Consider the following 24,067-nt stretch of genomic DNA (forward strand, 5'->3'; position numbering starts at 1 on the left):
GTTATTTGTAGCAAGAGCTAACTTGCCTATTCAACTTTCCCTGAGTCTGTAAGATCTGTGATATAGAGTAGCAAATTCCTTCATATGGAGCCCATTATAAACAGCCCCTCTGGCACAACCCACTTTACTAGCAAGAAAACCTGACGGTGCCTGGGAAGGTGAGATATTGTAAGTAATACTCTCTTTATCCAGGTAGACAGACTTCACCTGTCCCGCATCCCGCTCCACCAACCTCGCTCCTTCCCGGTCTCATATGTGCATGCGTGCGTACACACACACACACTCACAGAGAATCCAAAAACAGAAGACCAAAATATCTCAATACACAAGGCTCACTTTACCAGAGAACTAAGTATCAAGTTTTGTTAGAAAGCAATAAGTTAAAGGCCTGCAGAAATTCCAATTCTCAAAATCTGTTCCTGAACTGAAGGAAAAAAAAAAAAAAAAGAAAAAGGAGACAATCCCAACAAACACAGAACTGAGTAGCTGTGTATCTGAAAGAAATCAAGGCTGATTCTTCTGACTCCAACCCTCAGCTTTGGAAAGTCCTTTCTGCCCCATGCTCCTTAGCGTCTTGGCCTATCTCCGACCATTCAATTAATAGGTCTCTAGGATTTGGCTACCCCACTCAACCTTCCCTTTATGGATTTCTGCAAAGTAACAAGTTAATACATGTAAGCCTTATTTAACATTGTGCTTCAACATTAGTTGAAACCAATTAGATAGAGGAGGGAAGAAAAAAAATACATGGAAGGATAAAGCAGTTAAATCAGAAAATGTAAGCAGATATATTTGTAATGGCTAAAAAAAAAAGATGACATGGAGCTGGAAAGATGGCTTAGTGGTTAAGGCACTTGCCTATAAAGCCTAAGGACCAAGGTTCAATTCCCCAGCACCCAAATACAGATGGCACAAGGTGGCACATGCTTCTGGAGTTCATTTGCGGTGGCTGGAGGCCTTGGAGCACCCAATCTCTCTTTCTGTCTCTGCCTCTTCCTCTTCCTCCCTCTCTCATAAGAATGACATGGCACCATTTCTCCAGCCCACTGAGAGCACGGGAGGGAAAGCTGCAGGCAGCGCTTCAGGGTGAGCAGAGTGCTGGCTGCACAAGCTAGCGGTGAAGCGGGTACTTTCACGTGCACGGTCTTTACGAAGCAGACATCTGGTCCAGCCCGTGGTTCTAAAAGTGGTTTCAATACCTCTAAGATGTAACTCTTTGAAACAGGTATCATATGGAAGGAAAAATGAAGCTCAGAGAGACTATGTGACTGGCTGTGTGATGGCACAGCTGAGAAAATGCAAGTCTGTGTTTCTAAATCCTGTGACCTTTCCACCACTCAAACAGGTCTTCAGGAAAGAATTTTTCTTTCTTTTTTTTTTTTCTTTTTTTTTTTTTTTTGAGACAGGGTCTTCTATAGCTCAGACTGGCCCTGAAACCTCTTACATAGTCAAGGACAATGTTGAACTTGTGATTCTCCCACCTCTGCCTCCCTCCTGGTGGATAAAGATGGGCACTACCTCCCTGGGTTACGTGGTCCTGGGGGTTGCTTCCAGGGCTTCATGCATGCCAGGCAGGCACTCTACTAACTATACCACATTCCAAACCCCAGGAATGAGTATAATTAACCAATACATTATCTGGAAAAACTGATGAATTCAATACCAAAATCACATTTCTTTTAAAGTACAACATATCACTGGGATGAACTTCCAGACCACACAGTTTATGGGAGGAAGGGATTTATTTGAAGCTTATGGATCCAGGGGCAGTTCCATCATGGTAGAAGGTGGCTCCCTTTCACAGATCCAAGCAGAGAGATATCATCAAACAGCCAGCACCACAAGCCAGCAGAAACCTGCAGCAGAACAGCAGGAACCCAGGCAGAACTCATTTCTCTGCATACCTTTGGGCTGTAAATCAGATCTGCCCCCAGACACACCTTAGGGCTGGACTCCAGGATCTACCCACAGTATTACCGCTTCCAGCCACACTTCTAGAAATCCAAGCTACGCGGTTTAAGAAAACACTCTAGTCTATGGGGACACATTCAAACTGTGTCCTCTTTCAACTTCAGCAACTGCCACTACAGTGACATCAAGACATCACCTCTACTCCTCATACCTCCAGCCTCAGATTATCTTGAAATAAATTTCAGAAAAATATATAATTTCACTCATAAATATTCAGCATGTATCTCTAAAAAGCAAATCTTTTCCAAAAACATATTATCATAAGCATTTGAAAGGGAGAGGTAGGATCACTTGAGCTTAGGAGTTCAAGACTAGCCTGGGCAGGCCAGGCGTGGTGGCGCACGCCTTTAATCCCAGCACTCGGGAGGCAGAGGTAGGAGGATCGCCATGAGTTCAAGGCCACCCTGAGACTACAGAGTTAATTCCAGGTTAGCCTGGACCAGAGTGAGACCCTACCTTGAAAAACCAAAAAAAAAAAAAAAAAAAAAGACTAGCCTGGGCATACAGCTAGACCTATCTCATCTCAAAAATCCACAAATAAATATATATATACATATATATATACACACATATACATATACATACATATGTACACATATACACATATACATACATATGTACACATATACATATATATATGTATGTCTATATATATATATATATATATATATATATATATATACACACACACACATGTATGTGTAAAATCATTTTCATACCTAAAAAGTCCCTAAAAGCAATCATAATTTCCAAGGTTTAGAAATGAACTCCATTTTGCTGTAAATATACATCTGCCCAAATGGGTACAAAATATTTCATAAAATATTCCCTAGGAGGTTTTTTATAGCCAAGGAAATACTCCCTTTCAAAGTTGCAGTCAATGTACCATAGAAACTCCTCCAGGAATAGACAAGGACTTCTATAATGAAAGAACCAGGTGGATAAAACATTACCTGCTAAATATTTACTACAGAAGAAGAGGAACTTATTACACTAGACCATACCAACATAAGAGGTTCAAATCATTACCTGCGATTACACAAAAATGAAATCATCTACAGACATTGACTCAACACAACCGATGAAGCCAGGGACTTCCTCGTCTACTTTTACTGAAGCGAGTTACAGATGTTTAAGTTTCCCTTGGTGAGCCCTACAGCAATGTATGTAGCACCTGGGCTGTACTACAGAAAAAAGACAGACACGAGGTCTTCTGATTTCACCTTCTTACCTATGGTTTTTGTACAATATCAGGGAGCATATCATTTCACAATGACCAAAAAAAAAAAAAAAAAAAAAACAGCTGGACATCTTAGTGGCTCGTCTGAGAATTGTTCTTCATGAAGTGCCATGGGCATACGTACTACTACAACACGCTAAGCAGCAAGACTACCCTAAGACCAACAGTGTGAGAAAGAAGGAACAGCTGAGGAGAGCCAGCCACAGAAACAGACACTGAGTTTTGGAACGGTTTGCGCTGAGAAAGAAACAAGAACAGGTAGTAACGTAAGTGCAGTACGGGGCTCCTGGTCAGAGCAGCGTGTAGAAACGGTTTCCAGCAGGAGATAATCTCTGAGCTGCACCCAGATATTAAGTCGAATTAGCTAAACTAGGAAAACCGAAAGGGAATTCAGGTCACATGAGCAAAAACACCGAGACTCAGGAGCGTGCGGTGTGCCGGCGTGCACGGCAGGAAGGGCAGAGAGAGGGCAGGGCGCGGAAACAGAGGCAGCAGAATCCCCAGCTGCTGTGTTAGCTTGGCTCTGCTTACCAGTGTCACTGTGGCTATCTTGGGCATTAAGCAGGAAGGTTGCATGGTTAGGTCTTTGTTTTCACACCGTGCCCCAGTGGCAAATTAGTTTTAAAAAAAAAAAGGCAAAAGAAGAATGAAGAGTGGGGAAGTCTAGAGGAAAGATCCTGAAGACTGACGTAGTGCAGCGGTGGGAGACTGCAGATGAATCTAAGAAATGTTTAGGAGAGTAAATTGGCAGTCCTTCCTGCTAGATAGAGAGCAAAGAGAAAAGTATATAGAACTTCCAGGTTTGGAGGGAATCCAGCTTAAAAGGTTTGAGGATGTTTCACATTGAAAGCTCATCTTCAATGAAAGACCTTCCATTCTTCTTTATTTGAAAATACTCATCGTCATTCATTCATTCAGAGTGGGTCTTATTCTATAGCCCAGACAGGCCTGGAAATCAATATGGCTAGCTGTGAGCTCACAGTAATATTCCTGCCTCCTGAATGCTGAGATTACAAGTGGACCACTATGCTCAGCAACACCTTTTATTTTTAATATATTTGTCCTTACCTTCTAAGATTCCTTGGCACTATGCCCGAGCATGAACCATCTACTTCATATAATGATAAACTGTGGGGATGAACTATAAGAACTAACTATGGGAATGAACTGTAAGAATGAAATATGGGAGAGAACTGTGGAAATGTTTTTAGGGATATTACCAATAACTTTTCTGAGAGTATTGCTGGGAGATGCTAAATTCCTAACTTGTAACTTGCCCTAATCTGACAACTCTGAAATCCACCTGATTAAAGCAATGTGACATGGTTTCCTCTTCTCTGGTACCTCTGGCCTGGACAGCACAGATGACCAATAATTTTTGGTTTTTTGTTGTTGTTTTTGGTTTTTCGAGGTAGGGTCCCACTCAAGCTCAGGCTGACCTGGAATTCACTATGGAGTCTCAGGGCGGCCTCGAACTCACGGCAATTCTCCTACCTCTGCCTCCCAAGTGCTGGGATTAATGGTGTGCACCACCACGCCCGGCTAGATGACCAATATTGACATATAATACTTAGACATGCTGAGACCTTAAGCTATGCTCTTGCCTCAATTTCCACAGTGACTTGATTGGACTATTGACTGAGAGCTGTCTAAGTGCTGACCATAGCGTTGAAGACAATGAGGCCAGTAACTGTGGGCCCACAGATCTGTTATGACAACAGGTGGGCTCAGAGGGAGGGAGGGAGGGAGGGAGGGAGGGAGGGAGGGAGAGATTTTTCTGGATCAGCAGAGTCCAGCAGATCATTAACCATAAATCCTTTAACAAATGTTTAAGGATGATCTAAAGTCAAAAGTTCCTTACCCTTCACTCACACAAGGTAGTACTGGTTCACTATTACTGGTTTTTGGCTATTCAATAAAAATGCCAATGATGGGCTGGAGAAATGGTTTAGGTGTTAAGGCACTTGCTGACAAAGCCAAAGGACCCAGGTTCAATTCCCTAGGACCCATATAAGCCAGATGCTCAAGGAGAAGCATGCATCTGGAGTTTGTTTGCAGCAGCTGGAGGCCCTGGCATGCTCATTTCTCTCTTTTGCTCTCTCACTCTCTCTCAAAAAAATAAGAATATGGTGTGGTGGCGCACGCCTTTAATCCCAACACTTGGGAGGCAGAGGTAGGAGGATCACCGTGAGTTCGAGGCCACCCTGAGATCACACAGTGAATTCCAGGTCAGCCTGGGCCAGAGTGAGACCCTACCTTGAGGAAAAAAAAAAAAAGTCAATGACAATAGATGCGGTGGGTTTACTAATGGCTTAAACTTTTTAGTTTGTTTCTTCCTTAGGTTGCGGCTTGAGGCAGCCAGTCCACTCCTGGGCTGGGAATGCCAGGACTTAGCTCCCCTACTTCTCAGGCTCTGCTGCTATGTGTAGTTTGCCCACTTCTGGATAGGAAAATTCCAGATCTTGGTCTTCTAAATTCAGGGCTATGACCCCCAAATAAGGCAATACAGCTCCTGTATACTAGACATAGTAAGACATGTAGGGCTCAGTAGCCAACACCTTCACTCAGGATATCTGGGGAGCCTTGCGTAACATGCCAGAGGCCCTAGGTTCAATCCTCAGTAGAGAGAGAGAGAGAGAGAGAAACGAGGGAGGGAGGGAGAGGAGAGACAGACACCCATCTACAAAAGTCTAGTGTTTATTTGGGCAATGACCAGAGCTATTTAGACTAAATATGAGATAACAATAACTTAAGTACGTTTGCTGTGTTCCTATTCTATCAGAAGTGTAATTAATATTTTATCACTGACCAACAGTTGCAATAGTGGCACATCTGTCATGGTGGAAACCATCTGTCCTCCAATTGGACTGGAGGCCTGTTCCATGGGGGGGAATACATCCCTGACATTGAAAACTTAAAACAGGGGTAGTCATGAGCCCTAGTGGTGTAACATCTGCTGATGTCTGGATAAGTGTATATACTATGTGCATCAAATTGCCCAGTAAGCACTTCTCTTAATATTTATACCCTTAGATTAATGCTACTCTCACTTTGGGTAGAAAATCTTCTCTTTTCAGATGGCAGTGACCTTGGGATGATTCAGAAGGTATCACAGTGCTGGAAAGAAGTGACTGGAGTACTGAGTAACATCTCAATCACACCTTCCAAGGCTCAGGGTCTAATGTGGAAGAGGTGGCAGAAAGAATGTAAGAGCCAAAGGAAGGGTAGGACTCCTTACAACGTGCTCCCTACAGACAAAAAATGGCCTGGATATCCATGACCTCATAGTGCCTGACACTACCTACACAAGACCATCATAAGAGGAGGAAAAGATCATGACATCAAAATAAAAGAGACTGATTGAGATGGGGAGGCAATATGATGGAGAATGGAATTTCAAAGGGGAAGGGGGGAGGGTATTACCATGGGTTATTTTTTATAATCATGGAAAATGTTAATAAAAATTGAGAAAAATAAATAAAAACAAGACTCACAGGCAGTAAAAAAAAAAAAATTATCACTGAATATTAACCTGGCTATTGGTATCATGTCCCAACTTTATTTAATAATCCTTTGTTTAAAAGGTCACCTAGGGCTTGAGAGATTGTTTAGTGGTTAAGGCACTTGCCTGCAAAGCCTAGGGACCCAGGTTTGATTCCCTAGTACTCATGTAAGCCAGATGCACAAAGTGGTGCATGCATCTGGAGTTCATTTGCTGTGGCTAGAGGCCCTGGTGCACACATTCTCTATCTCTCTATCAAATAAATAAGTAAATAAACAAAAATATTTAATAAAAATAAAAACCCACCTATGCCTGGGCATGGTGGCACAGACCTTTAATCCTAGCACTTTCAAGGTAGAGGCAGGAGGATTGCTGTGAGTTTGAGGCCAGCCTGGGACTACAGAGTGAACAGCCTGGTTCAGTGAGACTCCTACTTCAAAAAATCTAAAAATCCTGGGTGTGGTGGTACATGCCTTGAATCCCAGCACTCCAGAGGCAGAGATAGTAAGATCGCTGTGAGTTTGAGGCCAACCTGACTTCCAGGTCAGCCTGGGCTACAGTGAGAATCTACCTCAAAAAAAAAAAAGAAACAAACAAAAAGTTCACCTATGAAAGATTGAAAGATCACCATTTTATTTTATTTTTTAACATGTATAAGACAAAGCATCCCAGACGGATGCCTAGCAGACAGGTATAATTAAGAAACAACATTGTCAGCTGGGTGTGGTGGTATACGCCTTTAATCCCAGCACTCAGGTGGCTGAGGTAGGAGGATCACTATGCATTTGAGGCCAGCCTGACAGTGAATTCCAGGTCAGCCTGTGCTACAATGAGACCCTACCAAACCAAACCACACCAAACCACACCACACCACACTGGTCTTGAGCAGGAAGAATGACAATACAGCACACGGCAGCTCTGGTGTAGTTAGATCCTGCTCAGGATCACCGTTTAAAAACTGCAAAACAGCCAGTTCCTTCAGCCGACCACAGAAAAATCTGCCTTTACCTCCAAAGAGTTTTGAGGTATATCCATCTGTATACTTACAATGTATAAAAGTTTATAAAATATGAAGTAGTTGTTCATAAATTCTTCCAGGGAATATTAATAATCACAGTGCAAAGTTACTCTCCACTAACACTCTTCCACAGAAAGGATACAAAAGCAATTACTACAACAAAGTCTGCTTATGGATGAATTCTAAGTACAGTCGGTATATCTTGAGTATTTTCAAGTTGAAATCTGAAATGGTCAGGAGTTAAATACATTGTTTACATAAGGATTAAAAGTCATCCACTAAAAAAAAAAAAGTAGTCTTACCTGTAACGAACATGAAAAGAATGGTCTTCCCTCATGCTTATCAAATTTTCCTCCATTGAGGCATATTATAAGCTGAGTAAAACAGAAATTATTTTGTGCCAATCCAGTTCTTTCTCATGCAGAGGAGTTTGCAGACCATTGTCCGGTTAGTACATTAATGAGTGGTGTTAATACACCCTAAGCTCCTGCTTCTTCTTTATTAATAATGAAAGGAGGTCAATGTCAGACAGCTTAAAGGTTCAAAATGGGTCCCAAATCCTTGCATCTCTGGCCCTTTCAGCAGCACTTCAGCAACATTTCTGCAAAAGGAATACAAGAAGCTTTGCTTGAAGTCCCACTTTCAAAGAATAACCTACAGTAACCCTGAGCTGTATATAATCATACAGCGACCTCCTCAGACTGCTCAGTCAGTCCCCACAGGAAACAGCAGCGGGCTGAGCCGCAACCATGGAGCCTAAGGATGTGGACCTAAGAGATGGTTTCAAAACTGCACGTTGATAATCTTATGAATATTTTCTATTATAAGCAATCATAGGAGAAAGGCATGTATCATATAAATATCTTAAAATTATGATACTTTGAGTTCTTAAAAACTGCTATTAACACATCAAGAGAAAAGCCAATAAATTATTTAAATAAGCAATTAAATGCTGTAAGTCTGTTTCTTCAAAGACATTGTGCTGATAATTAAGTTGTATTGGCATTCATTTGTTTTCAAAGTCTATATCCATCCTATCTTTAAGGCCTCTAAAATACTTGCATGAAGCCGGCATGGTGGCGCATGCCTTTAATCCCAGCACTCAGAAGGCAGAGGTAGGAGGATGGCTGTGAGTTCAAGGCCACCCTGAGACTACATACAGAATTCCAGGTCAGCCTAGGCTAGAGTGAAATCCTACCTCGGAAAAAAAAAAAGAAAGAAAGAAAAAAAGAAAGAAACCTTGCATGGATAGTGATCAGATAAAAAAAGAATTTAGGGGCCAGGCGTGGTGGCGCACGCCTTTAATCCCAGCTATTGGGAGGCAGAGTTAGGATGATCTCCGAGAGTTCAAGGCCACCCTGAGACTCCATAGTGAATTCCAGGTCAGCCTGGGCTAGAGTGAGACCCTACCTCAAAAAAAAAAAAAAAAAAGAATTTAGGAAATGCATGTGTGCTGAAAAGAACACCACATCCCAACATTTAGCACTACAAATTAGAAGACGAAGTGCATTACCACCACCTTGTAAGTCTCCTGTGTACCCCAACTTAACTATTACCTTCCTTCCCTCGCTCAGGTTATCCCAAAACAAAGCTTGTTCACCACTCCCTGGCCTGTCTCTATGACTCGACCCCCACAAATACATACACAGCCCCCAGTAACCCACTACTCCATGTTCTGTGCTTTTGCTCAGTGTTATGTTTCTGAGTCATCTCAGTTACTGGTGCACACAGCTGCACTCTGCATGCTTACTTGCTGTATCGCATTCTACTGTATACCAATTTTATTTTCATTCTGCATTGATGGGCACTTGGACTGTCAATTTATTATTCCTACTGTTGTAGTCAGGTTCACACTGCTGGCAGAAATCACCTGACCAAGAGCAGTTTGCGGGATAAAAGAGGTTTATTTTGGCTTACAGGGTCGAGGGGGAAGCTCCGTGATGGCAGGGGAAAACGATGGCATGAGCAGAGGATAGACATCACCCCCTGGCCAATATCAGGTGGATAATAGGAACAAGAGAGTGTGCAAAACACTGGCAAGGGGACACTGGCTATAATACCCATAAGACCGCCCCCAACAATACACTGCCTCCTAGAGGTATTAATTCCCTAATCCCCAGCAGCTGGGAACCTAGCATTCAGAACACCTAAGTTTATGGTGGACACCACATTCTACCCCTAGCCCCCATAAACTGAAAACCATATATGATTTAAAATACGATGCATTCAGTCCAACTTTAAAAGTCCCCATAGTTTTTATCAACTCTAATAATATTCATACATCCCCATAGTCCAAGATCTTTTAACTGAGCCATAATACCAAAAAATACCCTCAAAAACCCTACAATGGCACAGAATAACCATTCACACTGCAAAAGATGGCATTGGGCATAGCAAAGAAATACTCAAGAATTTCATGATTTAAACAGGGCAAACACCAAACTCTGTAGCTACAAGTCCAACAACTCTAGCCAGTGACAAATCTCCAAGTCCAATAATTCTAACCAGCAATAAATCTCTGGCATTCCAATTCCACCCCTCCACCTAGGCTACTCACAGCTGGCCCAATCTCAAAGGTGGTAATCTCTCAAACAATTTTCAGGTGAATGGGCAGCAGTTTAGGCCCAAACACTTCATTTTTTCTGTGCCATATCCCTCTGCTCACACCAGTTCATTTCTACACAAAGCAACCCTGCACAACTCAGGACACGGTCATAACCGCAAGCGTGTCACACAAACTGCTGGCCCAGACCAAGCAAAGCTCTTTCTCACCCTCATAAGCCAAACCTCACAGTCCACAGTTCTTACTGCATTCAGGTCTTTGAACTCTGACCAGAACAGTCCATCAAACTGTACTTAAAGCACTGCAAGGCATCTCTTAGGCAAGGTTTCAAAACCTTCCACATTCCTCTTGCAAATCAGCTCCAAAAGGCCAAAGCCACACAGTCAGGTGTCTAGCAGCAATCCCACTTCTCAGTACCACTTTACTGTTGCAGTCAGGTTCACATTGCTGGTAGAAATCACCCAACCAAGAGCAGCTTCTGGGAAAAAGAGGCTTATTTCAGCTTACAGGCTTGAGGGGAAGCTCCACGGTGGCAGGGGAAAACAATGACATGAGCACAGGGTAGACATCACCCCCTGGCCAGCATAGGGTGGATAATAACAACAAGAAAGTGTGCCAACCACTGGCAAGGGGAAATTGGCTATAACACCCATAAGCCCGCCCCCAACAATATACTGCCTCCAGGAAGCGTTAATTCCCAAATCTCCATCAGCTGGGAACCTAGCGTTCAGAACACCTAAGTTTATGGGGGACACCTGAATCAAACCACCACACCTGCTTTTGCCAGAAAGATTGATATGAACAAGTTAATGCACTAGTTCAGCAGCAGAGTAATAGAAAAGAAACAGAAGCCAGGCGTGGTGGCGCACACTTTCAATCCCAGCACTGGGGAGGCAGAGATAGGAGGATCACTGAGAGTTCGAGGCCACTCTGACACTATATAGTGAATTCCAGGTCAGCCTGAGCTAGAGCGAGACCCTGCCTCAAAACAAATTTATGAGCTGGAGAGACGGCTTAGTGGTTAAGGTGCTTGCCTGTAAAGGCAAAGGACCTCGATTCAATTCCTAGGACCCATGTAAGCCAGATGCACAAGGTGGCGCACGTGTATGGAGTTCATTTACAGTGGCTGAAGGCCCTGGTACACCCATTCTCTCTCCTTCTCTCTCTCTCAAATATATAAATTTAATTTAATTTAATTTAAAAAAGAAAAGAAACAGAAGAAAACTACTACAGAGCAGGTGAGTGAGAAGGGAACAGGACGAGAGGCTCTAAAATAAATCTAATAAGGGCATCAGAAGAAAAAGATAGACAAAACCTTAAGGGACACAGACTGAGAAATTTTGAGAAGTGATGACATAAATTCGGTGACTGAAGAAGCAAGCTACATCCTAAACAGCATCAGCAGAAATGAGTGTATGTCCCTGCGTACTACATGGAAATTCCACCACATCAGATGGAAACTAGAACCTTTGCAGTAGAAGTTGAGAGACATGTAAGTAAAGATATGCAAACATTCGAGCGATATATCAACAATTCCTTACAGGTGAGACAGTCCAGTATCTTAATACCACACTCATGAAAAGTCACAGAATCGCTAATACTGATTTTGTACTTTGACCAATCTCTTCCTTTCTACCCAGCTGTCGTGGGTTTTCCTTCCACTGCCTTGTGCATAAAGCCTAATGCTTCTTGCATTTTACCTCCTAAAATCACCACAGCTAGAGCACAGCCAGACTGCAAATAGTTAACACCCAGAGCTGTGCTGGTGATGTGCAGTACCAACCTCAGGAGTACTGGCAAGGCTTCCCAGGAAATGAGGTTTTCATATCAATAATCACTTTGGCATATAGTAAGCACAAAATAGTATTCCTCTTACTCCTTCTTTTGTCCAACAATAACTTAAGAACGGATGATGCTGGGCATGGTGGTGCACACCTTTAATCCCAGCATTAAAAAAAAACCCAAAAACAAACAAAACAAAAAAAAGACAGGTCACAGCTATTAACCCAACAAATCTCTTTTCCTTCCCCTCCCCCAGAATTCCACTCTCTCTCTCTCTCTCACTGAAAAACATTACTAGAGGGATTTAGTGAGGATGTACAGACAATAGCTCAGAGTGTACCTAGATTACATAACAGCTAACCTGGCCACCTTGTCTTCCATTGCTCGTCATGAGGGTTAGCTTGTTAATTTGTAAAGCGAGGGAAAAGGAAAGGCACTAGGGTTCATTTAATTAAAATTAAATTACAGTTAGGTATTTTCTTAATCTATGAGATCAAAATGAAATTTCACATTTTACTAATGATTTAAAATGTTAATTCAGGGCTAGAGAGATGGCTTAGCGGTTAAGCGCTTGCCTGTGAAGCCTAAGGACCCCGGTTACTAAGCCATCAAAGAAATCCTGCCCCAGATTTTCTCCATTGACAGTAAGAAATTTACAAAGTACATAACAGGGACCACTATGAAGTTATCTAAACTATCTGCTACAGACTGCAAGTTAAATGACAATAATTTTTAGTCTGCTTCTTTCATTCAAGGATCTACATAAATTGGTAACACCTATCAGATAATAACTTACTTTTCTTGCCTTTAAGACAGGTCATCTAAATTCGTTCCATTTTTCATAGCCTATTAACTGCCTCAAAAGCACAATATTCAAATTCTCTCAGCCTCTCTCTAAGTTGTAATATTTCAAGATACAATAGCCTTTTATTAGCATGTACAGGAAAACTATGAGGAAGAATCAAAAACATTCTGTTATTACTAGAATTCAAAATACAAGCTACAGCAATATACACACATCCTAGTAATTATGGGGGTAATGAAAGTAGGATGCTAAAATATCCACTTCCAGAATAAACTCAACTACCTTAGGTAAACTGGTTGTTTTCTGTCAAATTATGTATCTGGAAGTAGACACCAACTTATTTCTGGATGGTCTAAATGTGGGCTGTCACCTAATCCAGTGTCCTCCCAACCCCATGGGAAGGAGTGAGCGCATGGCCTCACGTATGCTAAGCAAGCTATAGCACGGAGCTCCATCCCCAGCACCTCAAACTGCTATGTCGGATTCTACTTTATTTGAAAGATGAAGTGAGAATAAGCTGGCAAGTGCAGAGAACAAAGCAGTAAGAGCAGGAAGTTAGCACAGGGAAGTATGAGGGGAATGTGTGGAAGGCAAAAGGACACAGGACACAAAGCCCTCCAGAGATTACCCGAGACAACTAAGGCCTGAGTTTATTGTGGCAGGTGTTCAGGAGTCGACTACAGGCCAGGAAACGTATTTTGACATTAGAACACAGTGCTGGTGTGAGAAACCAGTACTACAATGAGGGTAGTCAGATCCAAGAACGGCTGGGCACTTATCATGTCTGAGGACTGAAAAATGCACAGGGCCCACCGAGGGGATGTGACAGGCAAAGGTCAAGGATTCATTTCAAAAACGGGTAAGAGGTCTTTGGGACATCTCTACCACACCCTCCATGGCTCAGGGACCGTTGTGGAAGTGCTGGCAGAAAGAATGTAAGAGTCAAAGGATGGAAAGGTGCGCTTTGCAATGCTGTCTTTCAGACATGGAGTAGTGGCCACATTTGTGGTTCTCCTTACCTGCACAACATACCTGTGTAAGTGCTAGAAACACACATTATAAGCCAGGTGTGGTGACGCACGCCTTTAATCCCAGCACTCAGAAGGCAGAGGTAGGAGGCTTGCTGAGAGTTCAAGGCCACCCCGAGACTACATAGTGAATTCTAGGTCAGCCTGGGCTATAGTGAGACTCTACTTCAAAAACCAAAACAAAAAAGAAACGCACATTATAAAACTTAGCTCAGAGGTGCGTGTTTAGTCTGCGCAGTGCCCTAGGATTGATCCTCAGTGTGGGAAAAGAAATGAACAGAAAGCCAGGTGTGGTGGCACATGCCTTTAATCCCAGCACTCGGAAAGCAGAAGTAAGAGGATCACCGTGAGTTCAAGGCCACCCTGAGACTACATAGAGAATTCTAGGTCAGCCTGAGCTGAAGTGAGACCCTACCTTGAAAAACCAAAAAAAAAAAAAAAAAAAAAAAAAAGAAAAGAAAAAAGAAATGAACAGAATGAGAACTTTAAGATGTGACTATCAACTAAGTAAACAGTATAAGGCTCAAAGGATGGATTAGTTTTTTGGGTTTTTTTTGCTTTTTTTTTTTTTTTTTGAGGTAGGGTTTCGCTCTAGTCAAAGCTGACCTGGTATTCACTATGTAGTCTCAGGGTGGCCTTGAGCTCATGGCGATCCTCCTACCTCTGCCTCCCAAGTGCTAGGATTAAAGGTGTGTGCCACCATGCCTGGCTTCAAAGGATGGATTAGAACAAATTACAGATTACAAATCAATCTGGAGTTACCAAATGTTCCAAATTAATTCCTATGAGTCGTTATGATGAATATCAAATACATTTAGAAAGGCACCTTTATTTCAAACTCTGACTGTGTGTGGGTGCACATGTGTGGAAGCCAGAGGACATTTCTTTGATGGTAAAAGAAAGATTGCAAACCAGGCAATAATCCCAGCATTTAGGAGACTGAGGTAGAAGGATTGCCATGAGTTCAAGGACAGCCTACATAGTGAATTCCATGTCAGTCTGGGCTAGAGTAAGACACTGCCTCAAGAAAACAAAGCCACATGTGGTGGCACATGCTTTTAATCCTGGCACTCAGAAGGCAGAGGTAGGAGGATCACCATGAGTTCAATGCCACCCTGAGTCTACATAGTGAATTCCAGGTCAGCCTGGGTTAGAGTGAGACCCTACCTCAAAAAACCAAAACTGAGGGCTGGAGAGATGGCTTAGCAGTTAAGCACTTGCCTGTGAAGCCTAAGGACCCCGGTTCGAGGCTCGGTTCCCCAGGACCCACATTAGCCAGATGCACAAGGGGGCGCATGCATCTGGAGTTCATGGAGGCCCTGGCGCGCCCATTCTCTCTCTCTCTATGTGCCTCTTTCTCTCTCTGTCGCTCTCAAATAAATAAAAATAAACAAAAAAATTAAAAAAAAGAAAAACCAAAAATGAAAATAAAAAGAAAGAAAGCAAGCAAACCTGGTTACTAAGCCATCAAAGAACAGGGTCCAGAGTCACTTATTACCACATCCTCCCTTATCTTAGACTCCTTTACTTGGTTTCAGTTGTCTGTAGTTTCAAAACACGAAATGGGAAATTCCAGAAATAAATAATTCCTAAGATCTTAATTATGCACCATGCTGAAAAGCATGATGAAATTCCACACAGTTCCCCCTGCGTCCATGCTGTCTACGCCACTGCCCTCTAGCCACTTACTAACTGCCACCCTGATTACCACGTGTCACAGTATTGTGGTCCCTGATTCCCGGTAACCCTTGTTCGACTTGATGGCTCCAGAGCACAAGAGTAGACATGCTGAAAATTCTGTCACAGTCTACTGCTATGTTTTCTTATTAGCTATTGGTAACTTCGTTCTATGCCTAAATTGTAAGTCAAGGTTGATCACATGTATGTTTATACAAGGAAAGACGGTGAGGTACTGTTCAAGGGTTAAAGACCGCGGGTCTCAGAAGTATTCACTGTGGATATTGGTCCACCATCAGCTTCAGTCACGTATGCATGATAACGTAAGTACAACGGTGAAATAGAAACGGTCCTTCTACTGGACATTTTCATTTAGTAAGTGACACTAAATCTGTTCTCACACAGAAAAGTCTTTTAAAAGGTAAAATCAGTATAAAGAGCATTTTAAAACATTTTTTTCTATTTTTAATTATTATTAGAGACAGAGGAAGAGAGACACAGAAAGAGACAGAATGGGCATGCTAGGGCCTTCAGCTGCTGCAAACGAACTCCAGACACATGTGCGCCTTTGTGCATCTGGCTTACATGGGTTCTGGGGAATTAAACCTGGGTCCTTTGGCGTTGCAGGCAAGTGCATTAACTGCCAAACCATCTCTCCAGCCCTGAAGCATATTTTTAAGCAGAAATAAATACCAAATGCAAAAGATTATAAAAATCAAAAAGGGTTCCTAGAATTTAGGATTCTTCATAGGAAATATTATCATGATCCTGCCTTCTCAAAAGTTATTAATCACCGCCCCATGGCCGGGCTGGCTCAGTGCAGTGGCGGCGGCAGCGGGGGAAGATAGCGGCGGCCGTTCCGCAGCGGGCGTGGACCGTGGAGCAGCTACGCAGTGAGCAGCTGCCCAGGAAGGACATTATCAAGTTTCTGCAGGATCACAGTTCAGATTCGTTTCTTGCAGAGCATAAATTATTAGGAAACATTAAAAATGTAGCTAAAACAGCTAATAAGGACCATTTGGTTATAGCCTATAACCATCCTTTTGAAAGTAAGCGTTTCAAGGGTACTGAAAGCATAAGTAAAGTATCTGAGCAAGTGAAAAATGTGAAGATTGGTGAAGATAAACCCAAAGACACGAAATCTGAGGAATATCTGGATGAGGGTCCACCAAAATATACAAAATCTGTTCTTAACAAAGGAGATAAAACAAACTTTCCCTAAAAGGGAGATGTTGTTCACTGCTGGCACACAGGAACAGTACAGCATGGGACTGTTTTTGATACCAATATTCAAACAAGCTCAAAGAAGAAGAAAAATGCCAAGCCTTTAAGTTTTAAGGTTGGAGTAGGCAAGGTTATCAGAGGCGGGGATGAAGCGCTCTTGACTATGAGTAAAGGAGAAAAGGCTCGACTAGAGATTGAACCAGAATGGGCTCATGGAAAGAAAGGACAACCTGATGCCAAAATTCCACCAAATGCAAAACTCATTTTTGAAGTGGAATTAGTAGATATTGATTGAAATAGCAGTGCTTCAGAGGTCTAGACATTAGCAACAATGATAAGACTTGGCATCAAAACTTATATAACCAACTAGAGCTTACTACTATTATATGGGAAGTGTCAACTGGCAAATTCATTGTTGTTTACTTGATCCCAGTTTTTAAGAAATGTAATCCCTTATAAGTCATATAGTCCCATGTATTTTGCTATAGCTGTGTAAAATATTAAAAAGAACTGTTTTTCCTTGTACCTTACAATGTAAACTGAAAGGCTCAATAAAAATGTATGAACTGGCAAAAAAAAAAAGTTATTAATCACCTTCTATGGGAAAATAAATGTTTCAATACAGTTCAACAGTGTTGAGATGGTATCAAAAGAATTCTAATTAAAAAGAACAAAAGATGGACTGGAGAGACAGCTTAGTGGTTGAAGTGCTTGCCTGCAAGCCCTAATACCTGAGTTTGATTCCCCAGTACCCACATAACTCCACAGGCACAAAGTGGTGCAAGTGTCTAAAGTTCATCTGCAGTGGGTAGAGGCCCTGGAGGCCCGTTCTCTCTCTCTCTCTCTCTCTCTCTCTCTCTCTCTCTCTCTGCTTGGAAATAAAGAACAAAAGAAAACTTTTGGAAGCCAGGACATCTTACTGCACACATTTTGAAGGATGGTGTCTTCTTAGATGAACAGAAAGGTGTTCTATTTAGCAAAGTGGCTCAAGCGAGAGCAAGGAGGCGGGGATGCACACACTGTGCTCCGGGTCAAGCATGCTGGGTCAGCTATAAGGCGGAACAGAGACTGTGGGACTTTGAATGTGTGGCTGGAGCACAATTTGGCAGTGCGTTTGTATGACGGGAAACCTCGCAGGTTTTCAACAAAGAAATAGCTAAGTTAGATCTGTGTTAGAAAGATTAGCTGGCAGCAATAAGGGGTAGGATGAGGAAACATAGGAGAGAAAAACTGCTCAAAACCTTCAAAAGCAGTTATTGAATTGAGTTTCTTCTGTCCTCTCAGAACACCAAGCACACTGCTTTGTACATAATAGATCCAACAAACAAGTCTTCTTTGATTTCTTGTCTGAGAAGAAGACAGGAATTCGAAGCAGCAAACATGCTCTAATACTGGGATGGCTCAGCGGTAGGGTGCTTGCCTAGTGAGGGCAAGGATCTGGGTTTGATCCCTGGGACTATGAAAGAAAAAAAAAATCTACTAATAATGAGAAAACTAGACTTTAATGCATCTCTGCTCCATAGTAAAGAGTATATTCACATGCATGAAAAATTCAGAAAACTTTCACTCCTGTTTGTAGACAGATGACAATTAAAGGAATATTGAAAATGTTAATTTAGATGGTAATGAAAAGCCGGGTATGGCGGTGCGTGCATTTAACCTCAGTACTCTGGAGGCAGTGGTAGGAGTATCACTGCAAGTTCAAGTCCACCCTGAGACTACATAGTGAATTCCAGATTAGCCTGGGCTAGAGCGAGACCCTACTTCAAAAAACCAAAAAAGATCACAATGAAAGCAAGACAGTACTTAGACAATGGAAATATGTCTACACAATTTACAATAAGACACAAAACCTATAGGCATCTTTAAGTAGAAAAATGTTCCACACATGGGACCTGGGCATATGGGGACTTAAATAGACAAACATAAATTAGTCTGTGCTTTGGAACCTTGCCATGGTTTGAATCCCACCAGTAATTTATTAAGCACATGCTCTTTAAAAGCTAAATTCCCAGAGTTGGTGCAGGCACATGATAGTTACCGAACATGTTATGATCAGGGATATGATTTTAAAAGTACCTAAATGGCTGAAGAGATGATTTAGTGGTTAAGACACTTGCCTGTGAAGCCTAAGGACCAAGGTTCACAGTCCAGGTCTCACATAAGCCAGATGCACATGGTGGTACATGCATATGGAGTTGGTTTGCAGTGGCTAGAGGCCATGGTGTACCCATTCTCTCCCTCTCTCTCTCTCTTCCTCCCTCCCTCTATCTGTACCAAATAAATAAATAATTTTTAAAGTACTTAAATCAATGCATTGCTTTGGATCATACCAAAAGTGCTCAATAATGTGTAATAGTAATAATAGCTATTATTATAAAACAGAATATGACTATTAGAATAAATTGAGAGTAAATCTATCTCAGGTTTACAGTTTCAGAATTATAGAGAACTAGCTACAAAACTTCATTTTACATTAAATGTTAGAAATATTTTATGCTTAAGAAAAGGTCACTTAGTGCCACACTTGTAATGCCAGCTACTTGGAAGGCTGAGGTAAAAGGATTCCAAGTTCCAGACAGCCTGAGCAACTCAGCAAGACCCTGTCTCAAAACAAAAATTAAAAGAAGCTGGGCGTGGTAGCACACACCTTAAAACCCAGCACTTGGGGAGGCAGAGGTGGGAAGATTACTGTGAGTTTGAGGCTAGCCTGAGACTACATAGTGAATTCCAGGTCAACCTGGGCTAGAGCCAGACCCTTCCTCAAAACACCAAAAACAAAAACAAAGCTAAGAATGTAGCTCAGTGCTACAGCACTTGCCTAGTATGCACATGCCCCTGGGTTCAATCCCCAGTACTGGGGGTTAGGAAAAAGGAAACCACTGTTAAAAATACTGTATATAAACTGGGCGTGGTGGTGCACGCCTTTAATCCCAGCACTCAGGAGGCAGAGGTAGGAGGATCGCCATGAGTTAGAGGCCACTCTGAGACTACATAGTTAATTCCAGGTCAGCCTGGGCCAGAGTGAGACCCTAACTCAAAAAACAAAACAAAACAAAACAAAACTGTATCCCAGGGCTGGAGAGATGGCTTAGCAAAAAGAGGCACTTGCCTGTGAAGCCTAAGGACCCAGGTTCAACTCTCCAGGTCCCACGTAAGCCAGATGCACAAGGTAGTGCATGCGTCTGGAGTTCATTTGTAGTGGCTAGAGGCCCTGGGGGCGCCCATTCTCTGTCTCCCTCTCTCTCTATATATCTTTCTTTCCCTTTCTCTGTGTCTCAAATAAAAATAAATTAAAAAATTGCATCCCATTATATTGTCATTCACGTAGTATCAAGTGTCAGGTTCATATTACAATATATTTGTTATATATACATGTCTGACTTAATAAAAGAAAAATCCCTTAAACTGCCTATCTGATTAACTCTACAATAACATATTTTTACTTCATAAGCAGTCAGTCCACTCCTTACATTATAAACAATAGCCAGAGAAATGGCTTGCTAAACGAATTCATGATAAGGTCAGGCAGAATGCCCTGCAGCGCGGAGCCCTCACCCTCCTTCTACACACTATGTCAACGAACCCTTTTGTTACTTCAGGACAATCAACCGCAGGTGCCCTTAAGTAGCCAAGACCAATGCAAAAGTGGTATTTATCAAAAGCCATCACGGTGAGTACCACGAGGCATCATCGGGGTACCCTTCTGAAACCACAGCTTGAAAATGCTGCCCGGTTGCTGACATTAACTTCCAACACAAAGCACGGAGAAGAAAGCCGAGAACCTACTTACTTCTTTTCATTGTGCGGTACGGTTAAATTATGCATCAAGGCAAACAAAATGTTCCATCCTTAACTCGTTTCGACAGGAGATCGAGGGATACAAGTTAAAACTACTCAATGGATTATCAGTTACAAGGGAATTAATTAGCCCCACCTTTTATTTGAAGATAGTCTAAAGATCTCAGGAAAGGGTCTCAACATTTCACGTTTAATACTCCCCCCCCCCCCCAGCAACTACCAACTTCAATTTACCAATAAGAACGCCGACAGGGTCGGTGCCTCAAATTCCACTCAAGTTCACATCTCAAGTGCCCGGTTTAGATTTCAGGCGTCCGACGACAAGGGATGGATGGCATCAGATGCCACACGGGACCCGGGGACAAAGTCGACGGCCGGTTACGCTCAGAAGTCACCGCATCCTACTATACATTTTCCCTTCATATATATATATATATATATATATATATATATATATATATATATATATATATAATCTAAACTATCGAAGTTCTGAAGCCCGACCTTCGCTTTCAAAACTTCCAAGCAGAAAGCACTGGAGCGCTCGGACCCGGGCCAAAGGTTCCCCGCCGGTCCCCAGCCCGGGAGCCCGGTCCGCCCCGCAGGCCACACTCACCTCCCGCGGCTCCGCGGGGGCCCGCAGGCTGGAGGAGGCTCACGGCTCGTCGTCCCCCAGGCGGCTCTGCCCACCTCGGGCTCCCAGCCTGGCACGGGCACCGCGGGAGGCCGGCGCGCCCCCTCTCCCTGCGCCCGCCCCCCGGCGGGTCACGTGGGCCACGGTTTCCCACTCCCCTGACCGGAGTCCCTCAGCCAGACCCGCGGGAGGGGACCCTCGGCGCCTGCGCTCCTCTGCGCCTGCGCGCGCGGGTTCAGGCGCTCCCCATTCAAACCGACCACGCCCCGCGTCTTTTGGACTGACCAATGGCGATGGCGGAGGGGCGGGGCTACGGGCATGGGGCGGGGCCGAGCTCCCGGCCGCGTTTGCTTTCTCCGTCCCAGGACCTGAGTGTGCCAAATTGAGCTGGGGCAACCCGTGAGGCTTGGTGCCCCTTGACTTCTTGACATACTCTCGGCCACCAAGCACCGCATTATTGCTAACTGTCCTCTTAGTTCCTCTTCGGATCCGGAAAGCTGGAGCGATGAGCATCATCCAGAGGTCGCTCAGGGTCCAGCGTTAGTCTTCTTTGAAAGATGAGCATCGTCCTCCCCCTCCACCACCATCCTCCATCCGGGGCCTCTTTCCTTTAGGCTCGGTCCCGCCCTGGAGAAAGTCTTCCAAGCCGCTGATGCTGGAGCTGTAAGAAAATGAGGCCTCTGTGCAAGGAACAGAGGGGCCCGTGTGAAAGGGTGAACAAGGCTGCCTCAGTCCTGGAGCCCCGGGTCGCAATCCTGGCCTTTTCCAGAGGTTGGAAAAGCAAACTTCTTTTGACTGCAGGATCGCTGGTTCCTAGGAAAATTGAGTGGCAATTTCCGCAGTTACATTCCAAAGTACAAGGAATTAATAAGCTTTATTTTTATTCACTTGTTTATATCAAGATCAAAAAAAATTGGAGGAGTTAGTTTGGTCTTCATAAAATACCCAAAGTTGTCTAGCATGGTGGTGCACGCCTTTAATCCCAACACTCAGGAGGCAGAGGTAGGAGCATCGCTGTGAGTTTGAGGCCAGCCTGAGACTACATAGCGAATTCCAGGTCAGCCGGGGCTAGAGCGAGACCCTACCTCGAAAAACCAAAAAAAAAAAAAAAAAAAAAAAAACCCAAAAATTCAAATTAGAGTTTTCTCTGGTGTGCAGAATCTGTTGATTTTGGTTAAATTATTTGTTCAATGGCTCGTTCTCCTCAGAAATAAAATGGCTTATACGGTTGAATATATGTTAAATAATCCTGCTTTCAGTATTTCCCGGGAAATGGTCATATTCACTGTTCCAAGTAACATTTCTCCTTCAGTAGGTGGCATGGCAGATTGTTTAAAGGGACGGTGTTAGTGGCAATAAACCTAGATCTGAGTTTCAACTCTGCCACGTCCAGACTCACTGACCTCTAACAAGTTACCTATCCTCTCTAGCCTTAGCTTCCTCGCCTGTAAAGCACAGATAATAGGCCCTCTTCTAATAAGGTCTGTTTTGATGCTTCAGGAGGGCAAGGCTTATAAAATGGTTAACATAGGTCCTGACACACAGAAGCTGCTCAATACGTGGTACTGATTGTTGTTATTAAAAACATGCTTAATACCAGGTTCTTAAAGGCAGCTTGAATTGGCTGGCTATCCTATTTCTGAGGTAGGTATTATAATTCCTTCTTGCCTGTAAATTCTTTGTGAGTATCAATACAATTAGCTACAATGGAAGTTTATCAAATTCAGCGTAACCACAGTGAATCACGAATTCTTTCCTGCATGTCTTCTCTTACTTATCTCTTACATATGTGACTTTCTACCTCTGATATTAGTACTTCCATCTTCCTAAATCACTGGGATTGAATTATCTTTTAAATTATATTTCAAAAAGTATACATGAAGGCTTAATGGTTAAAGTACTTGCCTGCAAAGCCAAAGGAGCCAGGTTCCATTCCCCAGTAACCATGTAAAGCCAGATACATAATGTGGTACATGCGTTTGGAGTTATTTTGCAATGGCTGGAGGCTCTGGTACACCCATATTCTATCAGCCTCTGTTTCTCTCTCTCTCAAATAAATAAAATATTTTTGAGGCTAGCCCAACAGACTGGCCTTTTTTTTTTTTTTTGGTTTATTTTTACTTATTTATTTGAGAGCAACAGATGGAGAAAGAGAAAGAGGAGAATAGGCATGCCAGGGCTTCCAGCCACTGCAAACTCCCAATGCGTGCACCCCCTTGTGAATCTGGCTAACGTGGGTCCTGAGGAATTGAGCCTTGAACTGGGGTCCTTAGGCTTCTCAGGCAAGCACTTAACTGCTAAGCCATCTCTCCAGCCCCAGACTGGCCTTTTTTTTTTCTCAATTTTTATTAACATTTTTCCATGATTATAAAAAATAACCCATGGTAATACTCTCCCCCCCCCCACTTTCCCCTTTGAAATTCCATTCTTCATCATATCCCCTCCCTATCTCAATAAGTCTCTCTTTTGTTTTGATGCCATGATCTTTTCCTCCTCTTATGATGGTCTTGTGTAGGTAGTGTCAGGCACTATGAGGTCATGGATATCCAGGCCATTTTTTGTCTGGAGGGAGCACATTGTAAGGAGTCCTACCCTTCCCTTGGCTCTTACATTCTTTCTGCCACCTCTTCTGCATTAGACCCTGAGCCTTGGAAGGTGTGATCGAGATGTTACTCAGTACTCCAGTCACGTCTTTCCAGCACTATGATACTTTCTGAGTCGTCTCAAGGTCACTGCCATCTGAAAAGAGAAGATTCTCTACCCAAAGTGAGAGTAGCATTAATATAAGGGTATGAACATTAAGAGAAGTGCTTACTGGGCAG

The 24,067-nt window shown here is 43.0% G+C and overlaps 1 protein-coding gene and 1 pseudogene across 3 annotated transcripts in view; one reads left to right on the forward strand and one right to left on the reverse strand.

Moving 5' to 3' along the window:
- Gpsm2 (G protein signaling modulator 2) overlaps positions 1 to 21,388 on the reverse strand; it is a 52,191-nt gene extending 30,803 nt beyond the window's left edge. The window contains exons 1-2 of one of the 3 annotated variants that reach the window (XM_004659054.2): positions 21,228 to 21,388; positions 8,034 to 8,332 (exon numbers count right to left, since the gene is read on the reverse strand). In XM_004659054.2, the coding sequence (XP_004659111.1) occupies positions 8,034 to 8,089 (56 nt within the window). In that variant the 5' untranslated portion in view covers positions 8,090 to 8,332; positions 21,228 to 21,388. Of the gene's footprint in view, positions 1 to 8,033; positions 8,333 to 20,845; positions 20,933 to 21,227 lie in introns of those variants that run through there. The other 2 variants (XM_045138500.1, XM_045138501.1) reach the window with 2 other exon arrangements.
- Positions 15,670 to 17,120, forward strand: LOC101609471 (annotated as a pseudogene).
- Positions 21,389 to 24,067: the final 2,679 nt, after the last annotated feature.

Source organism: Jaculus jaculus, chromosome 19 (genome assembly GCF_020740685.1).
Source record: "Jaculus jaculus isolate mJacJac1 chromosome 19, mJacJac1.mat.Y.cur, whole genome shotgun sequence".
NCBI lineage: Eukaryota > Metazoa > Chordata > Mammalia > Rodentia > Dipodidae > Jaculus > Jaculus jaculus.